Source organism: Dasypus novemcinctus, chromosome 20 (genome assembly GCF_030445035.2).
Source record: "Dasypus novemcinctus isolate mDasNov1 chromosome 20, mDasNov1.1.hap2, whole genome shotgun sequence".
Taxonomy (NCBI): Eukaryota; Metazoa; Chordata; class Mammalia; order Cingulata; family Dasypodidae; genus Dasypus; species Dasypus novemcinctus.
This window is the reverse complement of record NC_080692.1, coordinates 24,651,604-24,671,943: the sequence shown is the minus strand read 5'-3', so window position 1 is coordinate 24,671,943 and position 20,340 is coordinate 24,651,604. Positions and strand designations below refer to the sequence as shown.

General features: G+C 50.0%; 2 protein-coding genes across 7 annotated transcripts; both read left to right on the top strand.

Moving 5' to 3' along the window:
* Positions 1-844: 844 nt before the first annotated feature.
* Positions 845-7,698, top strand: ING4 (inhibitor of growth family member 4). Of its 3 annotated transcripts, XM_004448536.4 has the most exons (9): positions 899-940; positions 3,694-3,765; positions 4,259-4,353; positions 5,500-5,666; positions 5,844-5,958; positions 6,126-6,234; positions 6,480-6,627; positions 6,879-6,940; positions 7,045-7,698. In XM_004448536.4, the coding sequence occupies exons 4-9, from the start codon at positions 5,538-5,540 to the stop codon at positions 7,082-7,084; spliced, it is 603 nt and encodes a 200-aa protein (XP_004448593.1). In that variant the 5' UTR covers positions 899-940; positions 3,694-3,765; positions 4,259-4,353; positions 5,500-5,537; the 3' UTR covers positions 7,085-7,698. The 3 variants fall into 3 exon arrangements, with proteins under 3 accessions (XP_058138658.1, XP_058138657.1, XP_004448593.1); XM_058282675.2 differs by lacking the exon at positions 4,259-4,353 and having other exon boundaries at positions 845-940; positions 6,129-6,234; XM_058282674.2 differs by lacking the exon at positions 4,259-4,353 and having other exon boundaries at positions 845-940.
* Positions 7,699-8,582: 884 nt separating this feature from the next.
* ACRBP (acrosin binding protein) lies at positions 8,583-20,254 on the top strand. 4 transcript variants are annotated; one of them, XR_011646654.1, is made up of 11 exons: positions 8,583-8,736; positions 9,044-9,262; positions 9,455-9,549; positions 10,030-10,147; positions 11,116-11,560; positions 12,028-12,160; positions 16,607-16,786; positions 16,869-17,036; positions 18,143-18,226; positions 19,041-19,340; positions 19,449-20,254. XR_011646654.1 is itself a non-coding variant. In XM_004448541.4 (10 exons), the coding sequence occupies exons 1-10, from the start codon at positions 8,694-8,696 to the stop codon at positions 19,047-19,049; spliced, it is 1,494 nt and encodes a 497-aa protein (XP_004448598.1). In that variant the 5' UTR covers positions 8,583-8,693; the 3' UTR covers positions 19,050-20,254. The 4 variants fall into 4 exon arrangements, 3 of the variants coding, with proteins under 3 accessions (XP_004448598.1, XP_004448596.1, XP_004448597.1); XM_004448541.4 differs by having other exon boundaries at positions 19,041-20,254; XM_004448539.4 differs by lacking the exons at positions 19,041-19,340; positions 19,449-20,254 and adding an exon at positions 18,703-19,039.
* Positions 20,255-20,340: the final 86 nt, after the last annotated feature.

Sequence of the window (20,340 nt, the reverse complement as noted above, 5' to 3'; positions counted from 1 at the left end):
GATAGCTTTCATTGTCCTGCAGCTGCCTAGAGTGATGGCTTGGCATCTAACTGGCCCAGTTATTAGTGCTCCATGCCCCAGTCCTTTCAGAATCACTGGTAATTAACATTAAACTCCTGATTAAAAAGGGCAAGAAGAACCTGGGTTTTTGCCTTTACAGAGTGGAAAGTGGGGCAAGGTCAGAAGTTCTGTACTCTATATCGGAAAATGTGTCTGAGTGTAAAGGACAGAAGCCCTGACAAAAGGGGTGGAGGATTATAGCTTTCTTGTAATTCTGAATTTTATTCCTAAGTATAGACTTTTATGAATAATTTTTTTTTTCCTACGCTAAAAAACAGTCCTTGAGAAATGGGTGTTCGAATGAGTGAGCAAAAATGTTCAGTAACAAGTAACAAGGCCAGTTACTCTCCCCCAACTTCCTTATGAAACTTGATTGCCTTAGAGAAAGCCCTGTTTCAGCTGGGCCCTCTGCTCTGGTCTCCAGATCCAAATTCTGAAAAAGGGAAACAAGTTAGATTCCCCAGTTGCTGAAAAGAGATTTTTATGGTATACAACTCTAAACAGCAGTTACCTCCCCCATTACCGTCCATCCCTGATCGGCGCCGGGGGTTTTGGGGGAGAGTTTGGTAGAGAATTCAAAATGGCGACCTCCAGTGACGTCATACCTGCCTCGGTCGCACACTGGGGTCTCAGTACGCGCGGAAGCGGAATAAAGCGGCGGTTGTAGTTCCCTACGCAAAAGGAAAAGTTGAACGTCGGGCGGATATGTCCTTCGAAAAGCTTACTAAGGGCGGAAGTCCTCCTGTTAAGGGCGGAAAAACTTTAACCCTAGGATCCCTTTAGCGCCTAGCGCGTTTCAGGTACTTCCGGGGCAGATCGGAAGTTGCTTTGTTTTGCTTCAAGATGGCTGCGGGGATGTATTTGGAACATTATCTGGACAGTAAGAGCAGGCTGGAGGAGGGGGTCAGGGGTCATAGAGTGGTGGGGGATCGGGGCTGAGAGGATCTGTAGCCTGGAAGTCCTGGTGGTGAAAAGGTCACAACGATGAAGGGCTTATGTGGGAGAAAATATTGGAGGGTGTTGAGAACGAGGGGGCGGGGCAGCAGGGTCGAGGCCCCGCTGTTGGGTGTAGACGAAGGAGGGGCTGCGTATGGGGCTGAAGGATCTGTCTCTTGAAAGGCTGGTGGTACAGCCGAAAAAGATGCTTGTTGGCCCCATTATTCAGGGTCTCCCGCCTCAGAATAGCTTTTCCTCAGAGTCGTTCAGATTTGGTCGTTCTGATATATCACCCACTTGCCCCTTGGAGCGGCGTCAAAGACCTGCTTGCGCCTCCTTCGCTCAGTTCCTCCCAGAAGGGGCTCCTCTTGGGAATGGGAGGTGGTGAGTGACCACTGGCAGATCATGAACTGGAATGCCTGTCTTCATGGAGCAAAGATTCGATTCCCATTAAATGGAAATCTGTTACACTTATGCCATTTGTATAATTCACTCCTCACAAAGTCTATCACTCTGCGCACTTACATTTGTCTTAGTGACGGGAGTCATTCATACAACAATTATTTGAGATGCTACTGTGTGTCAGAAATAATGGCAGGCACTAGGGATTTACAAAAATGAATAAGACACAACTGCCATCAGAAAGCTCATGTCTAGTAGCAAATAGATTCTGCAAAAATTATAAAAGTGTACCCAGTAAAATAATAGAAATACACTAAAAGGACAGTTGGTAACACTGGAGAAAGAGGAGGCAATTACCTGGCAAGATAGAAAATCTTTGCAAAGGAGGTGATGTTTGAATAGGATCTTGAAGGTTGAGTGTTTATTTGCCAGTGTGGAGAGGAAAAGGGAATCCCAAATTGGGGAAAAGCATCAGCAAAGGTACTGTAATGGGTTCATGGCAAGGTCAGGGAAGAATGAGGTCAGAGTATATATATAGGACTCTAAGGTGGAAGATTGGGAAGTGAGCCTGGAGAAAGAAGCTGGGGTCAGATTGTGTATGGCCTTTTTCTTTTTTTTTAGGCCAAGCTAAGTATTTTGCACCTTAAATAGTAGGGAACCAACAGATTTTAAAAGTTTGGTGTTATTTTTATAAAGGAAAATAACTGATGTATGGTAAATTGGAAGGTGATTACAGCAGTAACTGGGAGGTCAATAGTGATTACAGTCCAGGTCAGAGTTGAGGACCCGAGCTCAGGGAATGACAAAAGTATTTAGGAGTTAAATATGAGTATCAACTGAGTACTTTGATAGGAAAGAATCTAAGGTGAATTCTAGATAGGTAATATACCATTAACAAGATATTCAAGAATAATAGCTGTAATTAATAGTTGTTATTAATTCACTTTTTAGACTTAAGCATAGAAATGTCAACTGTATCCATGAGTGAATGACATCATTCAGGGAAAACAGGTAGAGTGAGAAAAACAGAAGATTCAAGTATGATCTCAAGAAAATATTAACATTTAAGGGACAGGCTTAGGAGACATCTATCTATGTTGGAATTATCAGAAGGTATATGATGAGATCTGGAATCCTAAGAGGAAGAAAGTTACTTAAAGGAGAGAGGATGGTGTCAATTGCTGCAGAGGCATTTCCTAGAACAGGACTGATAACAGACCATTTGATAAGTTGATAGTGATTTTATCTCAGTAAACTTGTGGTGGCAGACCTGAGGTTGTACAGTAAAGTGGAGGCATTCAAAAAGTTTTAACTTAGAGTCATGGAAAGAGACTTTTCTTGTATGGGAGAGACTTAAGTATTCATGCATTTATTCAAATATTTATTGAATAAATATTTGAATGAATGCAAGTCATAATCCTAAACTCTGGGGAAATAACAGTATAAGATACACATATTCCAGTCTTCCTAGTGGACTGCAGAGACAGATGCCAAATAACTAATTACACAATTATTTAATTATAGTTGGATATGTGTTAAAAAGGATAGCAATGGAAAATCTTGATAGCATATATCTGGGGCACTTGTCAGGATTCTGGGGAAGTCATGTTTGAGCTGAACTTTGAAGGATGCACAGGCCAAGGAATATGATGGGGATGGGGTGAAGAAGACCAGGCAGTGCCTTCCTGGCAGAGAGAACAGCATGTGGAAAACCAAGTAGCAGGAACAGCACTAGCAAGTTTGATGCACTCAGAGAAGGCCAGCATGGTTCAAGCAGAGAGAACCCAAAGGGGGACTGGAGTTAAGGCTGGTGTGAAGTTAGCAAAAACCAGAAAATGCAGAACATCACCAGAGCAGTGGGAAGTTATTGGAGGGTCATAGATGGGAGAGTAACCTGATCAGATTTGCATTTTTAAAAAGAATATTCTGGCTACTACATGGAAAATAGATTGGAAGTATGTGTGATGAATAGTAGTGGATACCGAGGGTTATTTGTAAATTTAGAGCAAGGAGCTTGGAGACAGAGCAATTGAAAATACAGGGAAAGGACTGATTTGTAGAGTAAGGCACTGAAGAAAGAAAGGATGGGATATCTGTGCAGAAATGGAAAGGTTAGTGGTGGAGAGAGACAGGCAGACACAGCTTCTGAGAAAGGAAGGATGGATGCCATGGCAGACAAGTCTAGAGGTTCAAAGGAGGGAAAACAGGACATTTGTGTCCTGTTTTGGAGCTGCACTTTAAGAGATCTCAGGCCTATGAAGTCCCAGGATTCTCAATTTCACCTCCTCTCCCTAGGTATTGAAAATCTCCCTTTTGAGTTGCAGAGGAACTTTCAGCTCATGAGGGACCTAGATCAAAGAACAGAAGGTATGTATAAAGTTAGGAGTCCATGTGTATAAAGAGCATGTATGGTCATTTATTTTTCTACTTGATGTCACCACATCATCTGGTATAATCTGGAGAAGTGTGGCTTCTCTCTTTTACTTTCTTAACAATTCTTAAAAGGAGGGCAATGAGGATCCTCATTTCTATATCAGCTTTTCCATAACAAATGAACTGTTGAGACAGTGCTTCAAGAGCTCAGAGATACTTGCTCTTTCTATCTTCCTCAAGAAGAATGTCAAAAAAACTAATTCATCTCTAGAATCATTTCTGCTCTCCATATTTGGTATATTTATAGGAAGACTAGAATCTTTTTGCTTCACTGCATTGTTAATCTTACTATCCCAAAATCACAGTGAGTCTGCAACTCTTGTTGGTAGACAGAATCTTTCGTGTATGACAAATTCTTAAAAAAAGGAAAGGCAGAAAAGCAGAGATTAACATCAGGATTTCTACACTGTATTCTTCAACCTTACAGAAGCATTAGATACCATCTGTGGCCTTGGACTCTAGAAACTGTTGAGCAAGTTTGGCTGCATTGAAGCATTCACTTGGAGCCACTTCAATGGTCAGGTTGGTCTCTTCGGGGTCGAAGGTTTCTGTTGGAGCTCTTCCCCTTAGTCACCGAAAGATATATAGGTCTTACCTTCCATCCTTATGTAGTCACGTTCAAGGATGTAACACACTGGTGTTAGGCTCCCTGAAGCTGATGACTTAACTTACTCTGGTTAAGCTTACTCAGGAAAAGATGACCATCATCTAAAATCCTGGACATAGGCCCCAGAGAACTTCTTCCTAGAATGCTGAGGACCAGCTTGCTTTCTTTGGCAAACAGTTCCAACTCTTGAGTTCATGCACAGAAAGACCAGTTGGAGACTACAGAACTGTATGCTTTCCCAGCTATCCTCCAAGGGTCTGGAATGAAGTGGGGCATAAATATAGTGTGTTTGTAGGTCCTCCCTGTTATCTGTTGCTGCTCTGTGTTACAGCCAGACTTTTGTCTCTTTCCATCAACATTTTTTATGAGCCCTACCAACCAAATATCAAGGCAATATATTTCTACAGCCTCAGTGACCTGGCACATCACTGGTCTTCCAGTATTGGGATGGTGGCAGCAATATCTTAGTTGAAAAAAACAGAATAAAGGCTGATGGGAAATGTAAGCAAGTTGTACAATGATGAACAAAATAGAATGGGCAGTAAGGTAAGCAGAACTGTCTTAGGGGTGTACTAGGACCTAATTTTAAATGATGAGCTAGAGATGAACAGACTTGGAAGCCAGCAGCAGAAGATGACCCAGCCTCATTTGCAGTACTCACAGCTGCTGTGGGATGTTTTTGAGAAGAGAAACCAGGCAGCTTTTGAGAACAGAATTCATGGATCAAGCCAGCAGTAAGCCCTACCAAGAAGCATCTTCGGACATCCACAAAAATATTCTTCATATTAGCACAGTGTGCAGAGAATCCCTCAGTATGTTTTAATAATTTAAGTTCCAGCTCTGATAGCAGTGTTCTCAGCACCTTGAAGGCAACTCTAAACAAAATACTTTCACTCTCTCACATTTATCGAGTACGTGGCACAGAACCTGTGAATGTTCCGTGCGTTTTAGTTTGAAGGTTAATGATGGTGAATGGAAAAGGTCCGAGGAGCAAGAGGAAGAAGTGTATTTCACCTAGCCACTCAGGGGCCATTGTGACCAGGCCTCTGTCTCTGTTATAGACCTGAAGGCTGAAATTGACAAGTTGGCCACTGAGTATATGAGTAGCGCCCGCAGCCTGAGCTCCGAGGAAAAATTGGCCCTTCTCAAACAGATCCAGGAAGCCTATGGCAAGTGCAAGGAATTTGGTGACGACAAGGTGCAGCTTGCCATGCAGACCTATGAGATGGTATGGCCCTGTTCATGGCTCCCCACCTTCTTCCCATTTAATCCTCAAGGTTCTCAACCCCTCCTTCAGCTGTGTTGGGCTGTTTCGGGTCTGGGAGATACATAGAATGGGCCTTAGCCTATTTTCTTTTACTGGTGCCAGCCTTATACATCTCCCTCCTTTTTCCTTCCCACCCAGGTAGACAAACACATTCGGCGGCTGGACACAGACCTGGCCCGTTTTGAGGCTGATCTGAAGGAGAAACAGATTGAGTCAAGTGACTATGACAGCTCCTCCAGCAAAGGCAAAAAGAGTGAGGAGTGGGGCAGGGCTGTAAGAGGTGGGGTAAGGATACAGAGGGAGAAGCAGCAGGTTCTTCACCTATAAGGGAGGGGGTACCAGGTGGGAAAGAGGGGGTAGGAAGGGGACTTAACCCATCTTCCTGTCTCTCTGCCTCCTGGCTTTCCCCCTCCTCCCTAGAAGGCCGGACTCAAAAGGAAAAGAAAGCTGCCCGTGCTCGGTCCAAAGGGAAAAACTCTGATGAAGAAGCCCCCAAGGCCGCCCAGAAGAAGTTAAAACTTGTGCGCACGTGAGTTTCAGGGAGCATTTGCCAGAAGACATACTCTTCTCTCCTGCCCCCTTCCACGCACTGTCCCTTTGTCACTTTTTTTTACCTTGTGTGCCAATAACTCTTCTCACTATTTTCATACATGCTGGATAGAGTGGAGAAACCACAAATCAGTTGTCCCACCAGGCTCTCCTCCCACCTCAGAATGTCCCAGGTTGTATCTCCCCTTCCTGCAGGTGACAGTTTCTCTTCCTCTTGGCTTGCAGAAGTCCCGAGTATGGGATGCCCTCAGTGACCTTTGGCAGTGTCCACCCCTCTGATGTGTTGGATATGCCGGTGGATCCCAATGAGCCCACCTACTGCCTTTGTCACCAGGTCTCCTATGGAGAGATGATTGGCTGTGACAACCCTGACGTGAGAACCAGTTTACCTCTGGAAGGGGGTCTTGGGGAGCATGTAAGGTAGTGGGTACAAGAAGGGGGGAAACAGTGGTTGAATAGTGGGACTTGAGGAAAGGAGGAAGGCGGTTGGTTTTGGTTTTGGTTGGCCTTGGGACCTCCAAGAATTCCCAGAAGGGATGGAATCTATGAAAGGACTTCCTTTCCTCCTCCATCCTGCCCTGCCCCCCCTCCCCCATTGCCTCTTCCATCTCCTTCCTTTTCCAGTGTTCCATTGAGTGGTTCCACTTTGCCTGTGTGGGGCTGACAACCAAGCCTCGAGGGAAATGGTGAGTGAAAGAGTTGTGGTAGGAACTGGCCTGCTGAGTGCTAGAGGGTATTCTCCTTTGCACTCATTCTTCTCCCTTCCTTTCTCTCCCATGTTCCTTTTTAGGTTTTGCCCACGCTGCTCCCAAGAACGGAAGAAGAAATAGATAAGGGCCTTGAATTTCCATACCACAAATTCTTCCATGACCCCTGATCAGGGCTTGTGGGGAGAGGAATGCCTGTGCTGGGGCCAGGGGCTTCAGGGGGAAGTGGCTGGTCCGGTATTGTCATCCCTTCTCCTCCTCTCCCCCCACTCCTGGTGCTGAGGCTGCATCCCAAACCTGGTAGGGAGGGGTGCCGCAGCCACTAACGGTATGTGCTCTCAGTTTGGCCCTCCCCCTTCCCAGGGAAGTGGTCTTGCCCACTCTCCTTTTGCCTCCATGCTGAGGTTGGTGCTGTATTTCAGAGGATGGTCCTCTTTATTCCCCTTGCTTTGTATTTAAGGACTGGGGCAGTAGCATGGGGGCATCCCCCCAGCCCTCTAGCTCCTCCCCCCCATGGTGGGGGCTATGGTGTGATAAACTTTCTTCTCCATCTTTTCCTGCTTTTCTATGGTGGGGCTTTCCCAGGTCACCTCAGTTATGGCCCTAGTTAAAGGGGCACACCTTCCTCTGTGCCCAGGGGATTCATGGTGCCTTGTGAATGGGGCAGGGGCAAGGTGGAATGCAGATAACTCACATGTAAAGGAATTTGGATAGGTGAATAAAAGCTATACATGTTGGCCTGCTGTGTTTATTGAACAGACACTATTTTAGTCCAGTGTGCCAAGCCTTCTTTTTGCATCCTCTGGATTGGATAAGAGGCAGGAGGATGACATGCCAGAAGTTGGACAAGACATGGAACCAGAAATGGTAGCTGTACACCAGAATCCACCACTTTCAACTTGGGAAAGACAAAGCTGGAGGGTGGAGCCTCAGGCCAGGCGTCAACAAAACTTTTCAAATTGATACCTTTTTCTCCATAAAAATCTTTTTTCACTTAATTTCTAATGTGTATTTCTGCTGCATACATGTATTCTTATACTAAATATTAGCTTGGATTCTTAATAGATAATAGACAAAACGGAAAAACAAATCTTTCCTTCCCATACCCCAATGGATTGTCTTACCTCCAGTTGGAAACCACATCCTTAGACCACTGAGCCATTCTCTTTCTTTTTTTTATTCATAATTCATTTCCTCTTCTTTTAATAGAGAATTTGTGAGTTTGAGCCGTTCTGATAACTGAGCCCCCCCTGCTCTGTACCTTACTCTTGTTTTCCTTTGGGCTCAGCTTTTTCATGGAAGCCTCTTCTCTGCTCGTCTCCAGACAGACCTTAACTTCGTTTCCCACATTCGATCTCCCCTGCCCCAGAATCCTGCCTGTGCTCACACGTAGGCCTCACAGCCATTGGACAAATTGCTTATCCAAGCCCTGGAGTCCTCATCTGTAAAACAGGGTGAAAGCAGCCGCCTCATCGCACTCCTCTGGAGAGTAAATGAGGCAATAAGCATGGAGAACACGGGGCCCCTTCCACCGAGGAGGCTGGACGGGCAGCGCCTCTGCCGCGCCCGCCCGCCGGCTCCGGCCCAGCCGCGCCCGCGCCGCGAGGCCCCGCCCCGCTCTGTGACGTCGGCGCCGCACCTGCCGCGCGCACTTGGGCTCCCCGCGCCTGGCCGGCTGCGGGCCCGTTAGAGGCCGCTCTGTACAGGAAACGCGGGCAGACCTGCTGGGGCCATGAGGAAGCTCGCTCCGGGCTTCCTTCTCGCACTCCTGAAGGGTGAGAGCGCCCCGCTTGCTCCCAGAGCGCCTCGCTCCCCGCGCTCCGCTCGCCGTCCCCCGAGCGCTTCTGCGGTCCTCGAAAGGCGTTCGTGATGATCGCGCCGGATCTGCCTCGCAGCTCCCGATCCTTCCCGGACTCCCGCCTGAGTTCTGACCCCTAAAATCCGCTCACCTGTTCAGCAGGGATCCCCCCACCCAGTTCTTTCTGTTCACGGGGCCCCCACCCTTCCGAGGTCTGGGTTCACCCTCCGCGGGGAGTGGATTTGGAGATCGGTCCGTCCATCCGTCTGTCCCCCGCCTCGCAGTGCTGCTCCTGCTGCCCGCGCCTGCCCCAGCCCAGGATTCGCCTTCGATCTCCACTCCAGGCAGCCCTCTCTCTCCCAGCGAGTACGAACGCTTCTTCGCACTGCTGACCCCGACCTGGAAGGCAGAGACTACCTGCCGTCTCCGTGCAACCCACGGCTGCCGGAACCCCACACTCGTCCAACTGGACCAGTATGAAAACCACGGCTTGGTGCCCGATGGTGAGGGCTGGGCTAATAGGGAAACTGAGGCATCCGGCGTTCACCCAAAGCTCAGGGCAGAAGCCCTGTGCTCGCTAGAGACAGGGAAAGAGTATGGCTGGCTCCTCCCCCAAGGCCAAATCCCCCTTTCTTCCGGCACCTCCGGGGAGGGCATTCCCCTTGTGTTCAACTCTCTGCTTCTGCCCTTCTCAGGCGCTGTCTGCTCTGACCTCCCTTATGCCTCCTGGTTTGAGTCCTTCTGCCAGTTTACTCAATATCGTTGTTCCAACCACGTCTACTATGCCAAGGTGAGGCCCAGGGCCGTGGGAGAGGAGGTGCGGAGTTGAGGAGAGGTTCCGGGAGAGCCAGCCTTAGGGCCTCCCTCCGTGCCATCCTGCCAGATATTTGCCCAGATTATTTATGTCTACAGGCTCACTTGGGGCATTCAGATTGAACAGTCAGGGTTTGTGAGAAGAGTAGATGGGCAGAGAGATGGGAAATGCCAGGAGATGAGCCCTTCCATTTCTTCTAAGAGGGCAGTGAGTTCATTTACATCAGATACAAAAGAGCGAAGGCAGGGTGCGGTCCAGGCAGGGTGCGGTCCAGACGGGATCGCCATCCTTTTATCTTCCTGGCAGGGAGGGTGTATCTCAGGTCTGAGACTTCCAGCAGGGGCCGTGTCTCTTCATCCCTGCCCAGGACTGGAGAGGGGGGCTGAGAAAATAAGCTGGAGGAGCAAAAATTCACCCTTTGGGAAAGCCATTCCCACTTTCCTTCTCTCCCTCCAGAGAGTCCGATGTTCTCAGCCAGTCTCAATTCTCTCACCTAACACTCTAAAGGAGATTGACTCTTCAACCGAAGCCCAGTCCACCACAATGACCTCCCCCATGTCATCCCGCATCACAGGTGAGATCCTCCAGGTACCTGGCAGACCGCCGGTGACTCCCTCCACCATTTCCAGAGACAGGGATTTAAGGCGACAGCAATAGGGAAGCATATAGAGAGGGGTTGAGGGCAGCTATTTACCTGAGAGGGCCCTGAATCCACTTTTTCTGGGTCCCAGAGACATTCCTGCATTTGGAAGTCTCTGCGACTTTAAAAGACTAGCATTTTCACTTTAGAAAGGGTTAATGCAAGCCATTCAGAATATATGGCTTTTCCTAAGTGAGGAACAAACGGAGGTATTTGAGGTGGAAGTTGGGGGGGGCACATATGTCCCACCAACATCACAATTTTGCCGTGGTGTTATTCTTTTATTTTCATATTTATATTCTTTTCTTTTTCCTTTTTAAATTTTTTTTTGTTTTAAAATTTATTTTCATGCCCATATTCTCTACTGTGTTTTTTATTTTTATTTTTTTTAAAGATTTATTTATTTATTTAATTTCCCCCCCTCCCCTGGTTGTCTGTTCTTGGTGTCTATTTGCTGCGTCTTGTTACTTTGTCCGCTTCTGTTGTCGTCAGCGGCACGGGAAGTGTGGGCGGCGCCATTCCTTGGTAGGCTGCTCTTTCTTTTCACGCTGGGCGGCTTTCCTCACGGGCGCACTCCTTGCGCGTGGGGCTCTCACACGGGGGACACCCTTGCGTGGCAGGACACTCCTTGCGCGCATCAGCGCTGCGCATGGCCAGCTCCACACGGGTCAAGGAGGCCCGGGGTTTGAACCGCGGACCTCCCATGTGGTAGACGGATGCCCTAACCACTGGGCCAAAGTCCGTTTCCCTCTACTGTGTTTTTTAAATATTAGATTGTATGATTGAGTGTGATTTGGTCCACTTTCCTCTGCCTGTGTGTTTATGGGTGTGTCCCTCTTCTGTGTCCTGGAAGCCTGACTGTGTTCACTTCTCTTTTTGGTCCTTCCCAAACCCTGCTGCAGCCACAGAGCGGCAGGTCTTCCAGGCCTGGCCCGAGAGGCTTAACAACAATGTGGAGGAGCTGCTGCAGTCCTCCTTGTCCCTGGGAGGCCAGGAGCAAGGGGCGGAGCACAAGCAGGAGCACAAGCAGGAGCACAAGCAGGAGGAAGTGCAGGAGCTAGAGGAGCAAGAGGAGGAGCAAGGAGAGGAGTCGAAGCAGGAGGAGAGCCAGGGGACGGAGGAGGGACGAGAGTCACTGTCTGGGCTGCCGGCAGACTCAGAACCCAAGCTTCAGCCGGAATCTTTGTTGTCCAACCCTTCCTCCTTCACTCCCCGGGTGCGGGAAGTGGAGTCTACACCTACGATGATTGAGAACATCCAGGAACTCATTCGATCGGCCCAGGAGATGGATGAAATGAATGAAATGTATGATGAGGAATCCTACTGGAAAGGCCAAAACAGTGGCAGGTACAGGAAATCTGACACCCCCACTGGCCCTGTCCTCTCTGCTGCCTGCCTTGGGAATGAGAGGCCCACTTTCCCAACTTCAGCCTCCAGGCCCGCTCAGGTCTGCTTGGGCTTCAGGCGCACCTAACAGCTGCCTGCCTCACACATTCTGTGCCTGTCATTGGTTTAAGTACCACTAGATGCTCATTCTCGACGTCATGGAGTGGAATGAGCCCTGTCCCTGGAGCTACCAGGCCTGTGTTCTGGTCTTGTCTCTGGCCCTGATTAGCTCTGCAACCTTGAGAAAGTCACTTCCCCTTCCTGGGCCTCAGTTCCCCTTTTGTAAAAGGAGGCAGTTGGTCCAAAGACTCCAAGGCCCTAACCAGCATGCTGAATGTGGATGCTAAGGGGAGGGGAAGAGAGTGCCTCTGGCTTTCTCCCCCAGCCCTCTGGCTCGTTCCTCACCAGCTGATGCTACCTTCTTGCAGCCTCATGCAGCTGCCCCACATGGAGGCCTTGCTGGTGCTGTGCTACTCGATTGTGGAGAACACCTGTCCCATGACTCCCACTGCCAAGGCCTGGCAGTACTTTGAGGAGGAAGTCCTTGGTTTCGGGAAGTCGGTACGCCCACCATGTTGTTCAATGGGTACATGCTCACTGGGCGTCCTCTGGGCTTGGCACTGTAACTAGGCACTGGGATTCTGGGATGGGCAGGGGCTCAGAAAGCATGAGGCATAGTTGGGGAGATTCTCTCCAAGTGCGGCTCCCTTCTTTGATTGGACGTCTTCTCCAGCCCACCTTAAAGGAGGAAGCCTCCAGACCAAGTCTGGAATCCATTCCAGGACAGAAAGAAATTCATCCTTCAGCTCTCTGAGTTGCTAGGCCTTGAGTCACCTCTTGATCCAGTTCACCATCTTAAATACCTACCATTGCCTCAGATGCAGCTCTCCTTCTTTCCAGAGGATTCATAGAGCCCATTCCAGGGAACTTGTAAAGATATTCCAGTCTCTTTATGTCTTCAGGAACCAGTAATCTATTCCCAGGGGAAAAAAAACAAATCTTAGATGTTCAAGTAATAGAATTTAACAAACCTTACCTGAGAGCTAATATTCCATCCATTCATTCATTTTTGCAAACAGCCCTATACTAGATATTTGAGATATTAGCAGTGGGTACAAGAGATCCAGTCCTCTGTCCTCCTGGAGTCTAGTGGGAGAGACCTTTGAGGAAGCAGGCAGTACAGTGAGAGGGGATAAATGCTAAATGCTGTGACAGGGATAAGAACAAAGTGCAGAGAGAGTTGGGGATGGGTAAGGGGGAAGGCAGCTCTTCCATGTTTGGGAGGATCAGAGAATGCTTCTTAGAGGAACTGATGTTTAAAATGAGGCCTGAAGATGAGAAAAAGTTAATCAGGCAAAAGAGGGGGTCTGGTAGAAGGTTGCTGGTAGAGAGAATAACACAAGGCAAGAAAGAATAGAGCTTTCAAGAGGGACCAAGGGTGAGCATAGTGTTCCTGCCCACCCAGGGGCTGATATGGATGCAGGAGGATTACAGGAGTGCATTGGGTTTGGAGATTTTAAAACCTAAAAAAGCCAGTGGTAGAAAGTCCTGAGGTTTTGGAGAGCTCATTGATTTCTAGGGCTTAGTTAAGGAATGAGTCTGCAGAGCAGGAGATAGGGTCAAAGAAATTGTCAGGGTCGTGGTATTGGTCAGCCAAAGGGGTGCTAATGCAAAATACCAGAAATTGGTTGGTTTTCATAAAGGTATTTATTTGGGGTAGGAGCTTACAGATACCAGGCCGTAAAGCATAAGTTACTTGCCTCACCAAAATGTATTTTCATGTGTTGGAGCAAGATGGTTGCCAATGTCTGCAAGGGTTCAGGCCTCCTGGGTTCCTTTCTTCCCAGGGTTTTCTCCTTTCCAGGCTCAGGGTTCCTCTCTTCCCAGGGCTCCAGCTTAAGGCTTCATCATCAAACTCCAACATCAAAAACCCTCAACTCTGATCTTTGCCATGTTTTTTATCTGTGAGTCCCCACCCAATGTCCTAATGACATGGCCCAATCAAAGTCCTAATCATAACTTAATGTTGCCCAGGTACAGACCAGATTACAAACATAATCCAGTATCTATTTTTGGAATTCATAACCATATCAAACTGCTACATTCCACCCTCTGAATTCCAAATAGACATTACAATATTGAAAAAATCTTAAATCAGTATCAATGCAAGTACTAAATCATATCAAAATTAATTTAAAGAAATAGTTTGTCTTGGGGCAAAGTCCTGTCTGCTATGACCTCTGAAACTTACAAAACAATTTATCTGTTTCCAGTACACAAATGGACAGACAAAGGATAAACATTTTCATTACAATAAAGAGAAATTGGGAGGGAGACATGAGTCACAGGTCCTCTACAGTTCAGTAAACCTGCAGGGCATCCTCCATTCAATTTCAACCTGAGAGTTATTCTTAAGATGATGGTTTCTTCTCGGTGCCTTATGAGAACCCATCCTTTCCATATGTTTGCACAACGGCCATTTTCTTGGTTCCACCCTCATCAAGCATCTGGGTGTGGACCAAGCTCCAGACCTCACCCTCCAAGAGTGTTGGGGGGGTTGTCACGCCTTGCCTGATCTTTGGGTTAGAGTCTTAACCCCCCTAGTACAGGATGTGAGGACAACATTCCCCTTTGGCATACAGGCTCAACCCTCTCAGAGCGAGTTGACCACCTGGCCTTTCCTAATCCATGGGGGACAGGTCCACCTTTCTCACACCTGTAGGGCGCTGGTCTTAACCACCATAATCTTTGGGGAATGTGCTCCACCCTTTCTGTACCCTGGGGTGGCAAAACTCTCCTAGAACATTGGGTGGGAGCATCCACCCTCTTCAACTGCTGGTGCAAACTAACCCTCTCTGTACACATGGGTGGGGTTCCTCTCTTGGCCCAAGGTGATGTCTTAATTCCAGATCTCAGCTTCCATGGTTTTCCTCTTAAAGCTATTTTTCCTTCCATCTCTCCTTTTCATGTCCCTTTTAGTACACGCTGGCAGTAGTTTTGTTCATACTGCTTTCACAAAAACCTTGTTGGTTTAGCATGCAGGAAGCAGGGGTCCAAGCCATCAGACAGTAAGACTTTCCACAAGTCTTTCTGAGATAACTGCATCTTCAATCCCGATTTACAAGTGCCAAGTTTAGTTAAATCCTCCAATGGGGCACTTTCATCTGGGAGCTTGATTTCCAGAGGCTTGGAATTTCCAGTATCAGTTTCTGTTTTCTTTGTACCTGGCAGTTCAGTCCTCAGCATATCTCTCACATCTAGCATTTTGCTATAAGCTGCAAGCAGAAGCAAAACTGCATTCTGTGGGTTTACTTTGGAAATTTCTTCAGCTAAATGCCCAGGCTTGCCATTTTCAAATTCTGCTTTCCATAAAACACCAGGAGTTAATCTTGCTAAGTTCTCTGCAATTTTAAAACATGGATCGCCTTTCCTCCAGTTTCCAATAATAGTTTCATCATTTACTTCTAAGGCATCATAAAGAGTCTCTTTAGCATCCATATTGCTGTCAACAGTCTCTTCAAAGCACTGTAGATCTTTTCTTCCAATCATCTCACAATTCCTCCAAAAAATACTCCTTACCCATTTACAAAACCATTCCAGCATTTTTGTAATTGCAAAAGCCGTTCCTCACTCCTCAGCACCAAATTCTGTATTAGTCAGCCAAAGGAGTGTTGGTGCAAAATACCAGAAACCTGCTGGCTATTATAAAGAGTATTTGTTTGGGATAGGAGCTTACAGATAGATACCAGGTCATAAATCATAAGTTACTTCCCTCACCAAAATCTATTTTCATGTGTTGGAGCAAGATGACTGCTGACATCTGCGAGGGTTCAGGCTTCCTAGATTCCTCTCTTCCCAGGATTTGCTTCTTTCCAGGCTTAGGGCTCCTCTCTTCCCAGGGCTCCAGCTTAAGGCCTCATCATCAAACTCCAACATCAAAACTCCAACATCAAAACTCCTCAACTCTGTCCTTTGCCTTGCCTTTTATCTGCGAGTCCCCACCTACCAAGGGGTGGGGACTCAACCCCTAACGATGTGGCCCAATCAAAGCCCTAAACATAACTTAATCACACCCAGGTGCAGACCAGATTACAAGCATAATCCAGTATCTATTTTTGGAATTCATAACCATATCAAACTGCTCCAGTTGTCAAAAATCTTGATTGGCGGTCTAGAGCCTTTATATTTAGTTTGGGGGAAAGGAGAATCCCATAAAGATTGCTGGGCAGCGACAAGGTGATGCCTCCCTCCTTGTGTTGTTGTGAGGAATAAACCAGGTGATGCAAGGATGTGCTGGGCCTGCTGGGAGGAAGCAGGAGGACGGGCGTGACTGAGCACACTCAGCAAGACCTGGTGGTGCTGAGGAAGCTGAATCAGGGCCGAGCGTCCAGCTAGGAGTCCAATAACTCCACACTGAAGACTGACTTCCAAGAACCCGGAGGTTTAAGCCTAGGTGCCTGGGAAGATGGCAAGTTTCGGGGTTGGATCCATGTGCCAGCTCCACCATTATGTTGGGCATGTGGTTTTGAGCACGTCGCTTAACCTGTCTGAACTGGAGTTTCCTCGTCAAGCAGTTCCGGTGAAGACTAAGTGAGATGATGGCGTTTATAGCCCTGTGCCCAGCACTGTGTCAGCTCTTTATAAATATCTGTGTTCTCGTTAGCAGAACTAGAGCTAGGCCAAGTTAGACTGATGGTAGGCCACCCCACGGTAGACCTGTGTCAGGCACTTGGCACTGAGGAGTGGGAGCTGGGGAAAGAGTTCAGAACTGCTGACAGAGTCGCCTCCCTAGAGTTGAAGGGTCCCTTGGAGTGGATAAATCAGCATGAGGGAGGGTACAGAAACATAGCTGAGGCGAGCCTTGGCGAGAGAGCGAGGAGAAAAGCTGGGGAAGCGCAGAGCAGCTTTTGGCGCCGCAGGGCCTGCTCTGGAGGGCCGAGTCCTGGGAGAGGCCAGGCTGCCCCGCCGAGCCCCAGCCTCGGTCTCTCACCTGCGCTCCCACCCCAGGTCTGTGACAGCCTTGGGCGGCGACACGCGCTTTCCTGTGCCTACTGTGATTTCTGCTCCCTGAAGCTGGAGCAGTGCTATTCGGAGTCCAACCTGCAGCGGCAGCGTTGCGACAGCAGCCACAAAACAAACTTCCTCAGCCCCTTGCTCCTGGCGCAGAGCAGCTCCGTCGGTTCGCAGGTACCCAGCTGGCCGCTGCCGAGGGGCGGGCGGCGGGCGGGGAGGGGCGCGGGCACCGCTCCCCCGGGTCCTCTTGCTTCAGATGAGCGCCGTGAGGTCCGGCCGCTTCTACGGGCTGGAGCTCTACGGCGGGCTCCGCATGGACTTCTGGTGCGGCCGGCTTGCCATAAAGGGCTGCGAAGACTCCCGAGTGGCCAGCTGGCTGCAGACCGAGTTCCTCAGCTTCCAGGATGGGGATTTCCCCACCAAGGTCAGAACCTGGCCCCAAAGCTCAGCCCCACCCACACCCTCACCCCATTCCCGCCAGCTGCTTGCTCCAGGAAGCGCTAGGCTGTGGCAGGGGCTTGGCCCCTGGAAGTGTCAGTACCACTTCCCATCAGTGCCCACTGGACTGCCTGCCTCGCCCTTCTGCCCTGATGTCCCACCTCACCCTCCTGTACAGCGGGACCTTATGTGGCAAAGAAGTAGGAACCCGGGGATGTGGGGGGGAAGCCCAGGACTGGGAGGCAGGAGATAAAGGTTCTGGTTTCAGCTCTGCAAGTTGCTTTGCTGAGTGGCTTTGGTCAAAAAGCCACTGTGGACCAAAGCTGCTTGTCGCTTTGATAAGTGAGCAGGTGATGCCTAATGGGCCACCATCCCCTGTGGCCCAGGGGCTCCCTGCCTCAGCCTGTCAGCCTCCTTCTCCCTGACTCTCCCAGCACTTTCCTCGCTCAAAGAACTCAGCTTGGCTCCCCCTCTCCCCTCTTACCTCCTCTGTGGAACTACCTGTGGTTGCTGAGAGCCAGGCTCCTCTCTTCTGGGGTTTAACAGGAAAAGCCCAGGCAAGGAAAAGGAGGGGCAACTTAAGGAAGGGCCGGAAGCTGAGCCAAGAGGCCCATATCCAATTCTTGTCCCCGATCCCTACATCTAGAAGGGATCTCAGAGATCATCTCAGCCGCCCCCGGATTCACAAATGGGGAAGCGAGGTCCAAAGAGAGCCAGGCATTCGCGATCCCGCCCCCCTCACCTACCATCACCAGAAGGAGCCTGCTCTCGGACCACTCACCGGGCCCCCTCCCCGTGTTCCAGACCCCGAACCCCCTCTTGTCCCCGTTCCTCAACCAGCAAGCTCACCAGCAGCACAGCCTCTCCTCCTCGCAGGCTCCTGGCTTCTTCCCAGCGACTTGACTGGGATGACCTGGCAGTGAGAGGGCAGAGGCAGAGAGAGAGAAGGGGCTGGTCCTCAGAGAGGAAGCCGCGGGAGGGAGCACCCCGGTGGGCAAGGTCTGGGTCTGCTCTTAGGGTATTCTCTGGAAGGCTGGAGTCTTGTGGGGCTTCTGACGTCTCCCTCCTGCCTGTCCCTGGCTCCCGGCTTAGATCTGTGACACCAACTTCATGCAGTACCCGAACTACTGCTCCTTCAAAAGCCAGCAGTGTCTGATGAAAAGCCAAGATCGGAAGGTGAGCCCCCGCGCCCTCCTCCTCCCCGCTCCCGTCTGCCCCTCAAGCAGCCTCCACAGGCGGGTCTGTTCCAAGGCCCCCTCCAAGAGCGGCTCCCCACTTGCATCTCTGGGGCAGAGGCATGCTCTCCTCCCTTCCTGCAGTCTTGGAGGAAGCAGGGCTTGGAGTAAGTAAGCCCCCGGGCTGGAGGAGGGCCCTGCCAGGCTGGGAGCTGGATGTTGAGGTGTCAGTACCACTTCCCATTCTTACTCAGCAGTAGCCTGGTTAAGTCACTTCCTCCTCGGAGCCTCAGCTGTCTGACTTTTGAAAGGAGGGGCATGGGGCTGCTTGGTGTCTCTTTGCAGCAGTGGAAACCCACTCTGAGTTTCCGCCTCCCCGCTCCTGCCCCGAGCCCGTGCCCACCCTCCTCGGGCTCCACCTCCACGCCCCCGGCTCCTTGCTCTGACCCAGGCCATGCTTGCCCAATGCCCTCGTAGGTGTCCCGCATGAGGTGTCTGCAGAACGAGACTTACAATGTGATCACCCAGAGCAAAAGCGAGGAGATGGTGCTTCGCTGGAACCAGGAGTTCAGCACCATGACTCTAGGCCAGGCCGGATGAGCCGGCCACCGTCCTGCCCCCACCCCGGCCCAATCTTTCCAAGTTCTCTGTCGCTCTCAGATCCATCTGTCAGTTTGCTTCCGGGCTGCCCCTTACGGGCTCTTGTCAGGCCCCTGCTCTTGTGTTCCTCAGGCTGGGGCAGCAGTGCCAAGCCACCCGTGAAGGGCATGCCACCCGCCTTAAAGGATGTCTTCATATAAAGTGTTTATTTTCAGCCCGTGTGACCTGTTTTGGTGAAGAGCCCATCCTCAGCACTGCCACTCTGCCCCACGGGCACCAACCCCCAGCCCCCGGGTGTGTGGATCCCTCCGCAGGCGAGAGCCCGTCTTGGGAGTGGTACTCAGGGAAGCAGCTATCCGCAGGAGCAGCGGAAACCAGGGCTCTGCCACGGAAGAGGAGCAAGGCTGGGGCCTTGGCGATCTCGTGGACGCTGGGCTTGGTGTCACTTTTCTAAGGCTCTGGGTCCCTCATCTCAGGTGTGAGGGCAGGACAAAGGCCAAAGCCTGGCTGAGATGGTGAGCAGGGAGACCGATGCCCCCGAAGTAGGGGGTAGCTTGCACTTTATCAGGAGGGAGGAAACAACCACGGGCCGGGGCTCAAGAAACTCTTGATTTGACATCTAGGGATTTGCCAGGTGATCTGAGTGCTGACGTGGTTGCATCCTGACAGCGGGGCACTGAGGTGTGTGACTCCAGCGTTGGCCTTAGTAACGCGGGACCTCCCAAAGGATGTTCTGGGGATGCCTATGCTTGGGGAACTGCAGTCTCTCCCCCTGCCTTCCTGGTGATTAGCAACAGTTCTTAAAATTTTTCATAAAGAAGCTCAAACATGCACAAAAACAGGATAATGAACTCCATGTCCCTTTGGCCCAGCCTCCGCTGTCAACACAGCATCAGTCTTCATTACAGACCTTCCCCAAAAAGCCCCGTCATGGAGAATCCTGATGAGCGTCGTGGTTCCCAAGCTCATCTGACCACAGACCCCCTTCCACCTCCTACACAGTACTTACTGTCTTTATTATTAAGGATTAGTGGGAAGTAGACTTGGCTCAACGGATAGGGCATCCGCCTACCACATGGGAGGTCCAGGGTTCAAACCCAGGGCCTCCTGACCCGTGTGGTGAGCTGGCCCACACACAGTGCTGATGTGCACAAGGAATGCCGTGCCACGCAGGGTGTCCCCCGCATAGGGTAGCCCCATGCACAAGGAGTGTGCCCCTAAGGAGAGCCGCCCAGCGTGAAAAAAGCGCAGCCTGCCCAGGAGTGGTGGCCACACACACGGAGAGCTGAGGCAGCAAGATGATGCAGAAAAAGGAGACACATTCCCAATGCCGCTGACAAGAACAGAAGCAGACACAGAAGAACACACAGCGAATGGACACAGAGAACAGACATCTTGGGGGGGGTGGATAAAAATTTTTAAAAAAGGATTAGTTATACTTGATTGAGTATCAGCAACGTGCCCAGCTCACCCGAGGATACAGGCAAGGGCTGTCACCTGAGCCTCTGCCCTCCC

Coding starts and splice junctions, on each gene's coding strand:
- ING4 (XM_058282674.2), top strand. CDS start 904: ATGGCTGCGGGGATGTATTTGGAACATTATCTGGACA. Junction 3,766..5,499: donor CCTAGATCAAAGAACAGAAG/GTATGTATAAAG, acceptor TCTCTGTTATAG/ACCTGAAGGCTGAAATTGAC. Junction 5,667..5,843: donor CCATGCAGACCTATGAGATG/GTATGGCCCTGT, acceptor CTTCCCACCCAG/GTAGACAAACACATTCGGCG.
- ACRBP (XM_004448539.4), top strand. CDS start 8,694: ATGAGGAAGCTCGCTCCGGGCTTCCTTCTCGCACTCCTGAAGG. Junction 8,737..9,043: donor CCTTCTCGCACTCCTGAAGG/GTGAGAGCGCCC, acceptor CCCGCCTCGCAG/TGCTGCTCCTGCTGCCCGCG. Junction 18,227..18,702: donor TGAAAAGCCAAGATCGGAAG/GTGAGCCCCCGC, acceptor ATGCCCTCGTAG/GTGTCCCGCATGAGGTGTCT.